Source organism: Polypterus senegalus, chromosome 9 (assembly GCF_016835505.1).
Source record: "Polypterus senegalus isolate Bchr_013 chromosome 9, ASM1683550v1, whole genome shotgun sequence".
NCBI classification, from domain to species: Eukaryota; Metazoa; Chordata; class Cladistia; order Polypteriformes; family Polypteridae; genus Polypterus; species Polypterus senegalus.
In genome coordinates this window covers 48,274,661-48,280,937 of record NC_053162.1, presented here as the reverse complement: position 1 = coordinate 48,280,937, position 6,277 = coordinate 48,274,661, and the positions used below count along the sequence as shown (strand labels likewise).

The 6,277-nt window shown below is 35.7% G+C and overlaps 1 protein-coding gene across 1 annotated transcript; it reads right to left on the bottom strand.

Annotated features, from left to right (window-relative positions):
* Window positions 1-417: 417 nt before the first annotated feature.
* On the bottom strand, window positions 418-4,664 carry LOC120534860 (centromere protein T-like). The gene is made up of 5 exons (XM_039762374.1): window positions 4,289-4,664; window positions 3,863-3,962; window positions 2,505-2,666; window positions 1,683-1,787; window positions 418-541 (listed from the first exon to the last, which is right to left on the bottom strand). The coding sequence occupies exons 1-5, from the start codon at window positions 4,662-4,664 to the stop codon at window positions 418-420; spliced, it is 867 nt and encodes a 288-aa protein (XP_039618308.1).
* Window positions 4,665-6,277: the final 1,613 nt, after the last annotated feature.

Here is a 6,277-nt window from a genome sequence, read left to right as displayed (position 1 = left end):
AGGACTTACCTACTGTGTGCCAGGCACCAATTATTGCCTACAAAGGAGCCTTTATTAAGAATTAAGATGATGCACAAATCACCTAAGAGTCCACTGTTTTAACCAAATTAGGATTATGTTAAATGGTAGGGGAGATTATAGCTAAGGGCTATTTAGGTAACTTGGAAAAAAGAGGTGGCCAACGCAAAAACCTATCATAAAACACAAACATTTCTGAGTGAACACACGTTTTTGAGTGAACATTAGGTTTATTAATAGTTATATTCATATCTGCACACAACTTAAAATTTGTATGCTCAAGAATAAACTTAACACTGTGTGAAGTGAAACAAAGAACAGCAAAATAACAAACTATCCAACATTATAAACACACAGTACAACATATTGTCTACCAAATATGAAAATGAAGTCTTTTGCTTAAATATTGGGAGTAACCTTATTACCACTGGAGGCACAAGGGATCAGCAGTTTTCTGTGCTCCAAGGTAAGGTGTCGTTCAATTAACACATTTAGAGGTGTCTTCTCAGTCACAAATCCTTGTCTGCAATTAAAAAAATTTTAATATACATATATAGCCACAAACACAGACACATACATTTTGTATATATCTTGCATCCCAATATACACTGAAAAGCAGACCAATATCATACATTCTGCTTTTTCGTTTATTTAAAAATAAAAATCTACTTCAGATATTTGCTTGCCGATTGTATGCCACTCTTGTTTGAAGGAATGTGAAGATGGCATATTTAAAAAAGGCAGTAATATTTAGAGTTCATTGTCTCCGTAAGGCAGAGGATGTAATCAAGAACCACATTCATTTAGTTCAAAAGGTTTCTCCTATCATACCCTCTTGCAAATGGTATAGATGTGTAAAGCCTGCAACTCCCGACATAAAAATGGCTTTTCCTCATGTGATTAGACTTGAATGACAATTTGACAATTTGTTTTGTGCCGTAACAACTCTTGCATTGTAATTACGCAATACATACATTCACAGTTACAAGTCTGTTAAATGCACTGGATTACAATTTTTTTCTTTTTGCTTGTCTTAGTTTATGAGGCGGCATACAAACAGGCACTGCACAATTATATATACAACCATCTAAATTATAGTAATTTAAAATACACATTGCCAATGTTTGCCTATAGGGACATTTCAACACATTTCAAATATTAAGCAGAAGGGTAAACCAATCCAGAAGATCTGCTCATGTCTTCTTAATAGCTTTATAAAAGGGAAATTCTACCACACGTTAAGTGGACTTTGATGAGCAAAGACAAAGATACAACAACACATCCCTTAGTTCCATTTCATATACTTATATTTTATCATCATATACTTGGTATTATATTTTCTAAACTTTATATGCAAGTAAACAAAATTTTGTGGTGATATAAAGTTCTGAAAGTGAGCTCTGAAACCAACATTCTGTTCACAACATATAAACCACTGAATTGTATGGTCTGAGGCCTAAGGTCTTTGTATAATGTGCTGAAAACAATTTTATCAGACTCGTTGTGTTTTTTTTTTTTTTGCCCAGTATATATTTATAGGCAAGAAACTCATTTTTTTTTTTAATTTAGTGGAGTTATTCCTGTAACAACGTTGTCACAACACTATAAATAAGTTTATGTAAACAGATTATACAGGCAGTTACGTATGTGTCTGTAAATATTACCTCTTCATTAGGAGCTCAAGGTCTTCCCTTTCTACAGTCTTTCTTTTTGCATGGTGTACATACGCTTCCAGGTCATCAGCCAGTCTGTCAAAATATTTCTCTACACTTGAGGAATGAAAGACAAAAAGAGGCAATCAAAACAAGTTTGGGTATGTTTCTTATTCACTATTGTATTCTATAAGAATATATGTCAAACTAAAGTCTAATGTGAGTAATTATTGTATTTATTGGGCCAAAGTCAAACAAGAAGGGCACAGATTAAAATGTGCCAAATCATAAGCAGAAATCTACATTTGCACTTTGTCATTAGAGATACATTAAACATCACTTCAAGTTTTAAGAACTGTGAAGGATTTGTGGAGGCTACTGGTTTAATCCGGGGTCATCTGGGGGAGCTGAGACATAAAAAGTTATTTTTATGAGTGGTGCTGTGCTTTCCCAAACCACAAAAGGGCAACATACTGTAGTCAAAAAAGTACACTGGGAAAAGCAGCCAGTCTGGTCCTCCAAGTACAACTGTGTGGTGGAGTGTCACTAGGGGCAGCCGTCTCCAGACAACTTCAGGACCTTGGGTAGCTGCTGAGGAATCTGGGAGCAATTTAAAATGGGTTTCCAAGGAAAAAGCAATTAAAGTACAGGGTGATAAGACCACAGCAGTTTTGTACAGTGCTTGTGGGCTATATTTTGGTTTCTTCTTTTATTGGCCTGCAGAGTGCAGCATCTTTATTTTTCCACTACACACATTTCAGTCAGTCACATCCTGGGCAAATAATTGTAAAGGTATATGCATGGAAGAGGTGCACAGTAAATTTTCATTCTTACCATGTCTGCAAAATGGGATAAACGTCCTTTGACACCTTGGTCCCGGCAAAATGGGTAAAAGTTGACAAAACCACATTTTTTGGAAGGTCAGATTGTTTTTCAGTGCTTTTATTTCTTTTATTTTCAGATTGAACGGGCTTCTTAACACATGACTTTGAACTGCTGAAAACACAAACAGCAGAATTAGGCATGTAAAATTGAGTGTTGTTGCTTGTATTAAAAGGTGCAAAAGGCTAGTATACTGTAATGACACAACAGACTTTTTTATTAAAAAGTGGTATGTCTACAGAAAACACAAGTTTACATATCTTCATTCTGAATATTTATAAAAATATAATTGGCCCTTGTGATTTGCAGGTTTACCGTCAATAATTACACGAAAATAATTTTGCAGCCTACTGCAGATGACGCACTTTGGCTAGAAAATGTAAAAAATGTAACTAAAAACATTTAGTAAGTCAGAAATGTATATATTATATGTAGTAATAATCATTTTTATTGTTTACTACCACAAATACACACAAGTTTAATATAATGATATATTTTGCAAAAAGTTACAGTTCTCTAAAGAACTGCAGAACTACTAGCCTTTCTTTCTCTCACCAGCTCTGCTTTGTCAGCCCCGCAGGCGCCAAGGGCATAGCCACCTCCCTCCTGGCCAACTCATCCTCCACCACCTGCCCTTCCCCTGATTTGAAAATCTCATTCTCTCAGTTTCCCTTCTTTGTTCTGTTCGGTCTTTTTTAATGCTCTCTTTACAGTCTGCACTGTGTTCAGCACCCTCCTTCACCTCACAAAATGGCCCAAAACATATTCACAGATTTTAAAAAACACAAGGGTTACCTATATATCAAAATGCAAAATAAAGTAGTAAAGAATTATAATGTAAACAAACTAATTCCACATATCTCTTTTGCACAAAAGCTCAATTTCTGTTGTGTTCACAAGAATCACTTGTGACAGATTTGAAATTACTTTTACTGTTTTCTTTACCGGAGGTTCCTAGCCTTCTAAGAGCCTGTCCCAGAAGGTTATAAAATTACCAATTTCAAAACACAGGGCATCGTTTTAGACTATTTCAGGGTTAGTGACTACGAATATGATGTTATAATTGATTCTTTACTAGGGATCTAACTCTCTAGTGACCTCTACCAGAGGATGAAAATTATAAATTTCTATTACAATCATGAGCATTTAGACTTGAAACATTTAAATTGAAGCAGGCATTTTAATATTTCAAATATTTGATGTAACTCTTCTTGTTAGTTGTGTACTTCTACCTCTTGAAGTAAATCATTACACTTCTGATGAACACCCCCCTTAATTAGGGCAGCTTATGCTAATTCAGACATTTTTACCTTTTAAGGTTTCTGTTGAAGAAAAGAGGCGGCACACTGGATAAAGGGGACAATGGTCTTTTCCTTCCACGTATAAATTCAGGTGTTTTTGCACAAAGCTCTGCTTAAGCAGGAACAAAAAAAAAATCAGCTTCTTTATAAGTGACATATTGATTACAGTAAAATGCACATTTCCAGTGTTTCCACTTTTAAGAACATGCAATGATGTTTGTTTTTTACTAGCTATATGAAACTAAGAATAAACCATCTGCTATACCTAAAACTGAATAATTTATAACAGCAACAACGGTTCTAAAACCATAAAACAGCATTTGGGAAATGCATACTGTTTCATTAAAATACAAATGAGTGATTTCCTCACCTCTTAATTAATAAAATCAAAACTGATCAAAGTCTTAATTAAATGTGACTTCAGAGAGCCATTACCTTCACTTCCAGTTTCATCCTCATCATTAATCACTGACTCACTTCTTGAAATTGTGGCCTCTGCTGCTGCAACAGGAATTTCTGGAGATTTTCTATTTTGAAAATACCCTCGGATTGAAGATACAGTTATATCTTTGGTTTTGATACTATTGTTCACCAGAGACATTGCAGAATCCTCAGCACTGAATTCATCTTCATCTTCAGAATAAGTAGATGGCAAATTCTTAGTCCGACACCCCTCTGGTAACAAAGAAAACACAAGACAGTGTGCGCCAGTGCCGGCTCCATACAAGCAGTACCAGGCCAAGGATTGAAACTCATGACTCTGAAGCTGGGAAGTAGCGGTGCTAACCACGGCACCAAAGTTATATGTCATCACTTAGAAAATGTAAAATTGAGACCTCCTGTGTTATATAAATGTTAAGCATGTAATGGAAAGCTTCGTGAATCGCTCTAATGGAAAGTATGATGTAAGGCATATCGGGTATTGCATCGTTTATAGACTTTTTGGGGGCAAACAAGGACTTTGTAGAAAGTAACTGACGACAATGCTGAAAGCCAGTTAGCACCTACATTTCTGGAGAATATTCCTTGCTTGGCTGTGCTACTTACTTTCTGTACACCAACATGCAGCTTGCTTTCGGTGTTTCACCTGTAAAGAGCTGTTAACCAAAAATGGTAAGAGATGTCTGCAAACACTCTGTAGACCAAAAATGTAACTAAAATAAAAATGTATATTTTAACTATAAGGTAGACTAAATGGAAGTGGACTCTGATCCACGAGGCTGAAGTTACAACATCATTTAAAACTAGGTACATGCTTTATCTTTGCATCATTCATTTACAGCAGGAAGCTGCCCTAATCTCTGGGAGTCACAAAGCTGATTTTGGCCATGAAAGGTTCTCTCCATACAGCCCCGAATTCCCTGAACTAGCTCAAAAATCCCTTCTTTAAAGCCTGTGCCAGTGATTAAGCCTGGACTGAGAAGACCGAAACAAAGCCTTACTTCAAAAATATAATTGAATGCACTTAAAATTCCTCTACCAAAAACAGTTGACACTTTTCCTAGGGTCCTTGCCTAACAAAGGCCCACATAGCAAAGACAATGTGTGAACTACACTGTACACCATAAGGAAAGTTCTTTACATGAACTCTGGAGCAACATTCAACTCTACAGAAGATCGGGCATCATGCGTAAAGGTCTGGTACCTTTAAGTGTACCTGGAGAAATTATAACTCCAAGTTGATGTATAAGCAATTATTAGCATATCTCTAAAGATTTTTTTTTATTTGCTAGGGTAAAAACTCAGTTCTAAACATTATGATTAATACTGAAGTGGGTTTATGTCACGCAAAGTGCTGCAATTTTTTTATTAAATGAATGAGAACATATTGTTTAATTTGGTATCTGCACTTTTGTATAGGGTGGTCCAGATCTAATTCTACAACTTTTAATGCAATGCAGGAAAACAATACAAGACAAAAGAATTGCTGTTCGACTGACAACCGTCTCCCCGCCATTTTGGAATGCAGGGGAGGTGCTGCCATCTTTCGGCAACAAAGAGAATTTTTTCTGAATTCTCTATGTAATAAACTTATTAAGTTATAGTGTAATGGAAATTGCTTAATTAGATCTGGACCACCCTGTAGTTAATTTCCCCCATATAGTTTGGTAATATATTTCATTGCTGTGTCATTCAGACTAAAGCTGGACAAAGTCAAAATCTGGTTTACAATACTTACTATATACTACAAAAAGGAAGCAGAAAATAAATGTGTAACATATTGAAAATACCTGGGATTTCACATTGCTGTAAGTTTATGAACACTCCTTCTTCAAAAGCCTTCATATTTATTGTTTTATGACCTATCATCTTGTGTTGTCTCCCTCTCTTCTGGACAGGTTCCTCCATGTTCGGTGTTTTCAAAGACATACTAAAGAAGTGCACATGTAGAAAAAGCAGTAAGAGACGACACAATCTATGGGG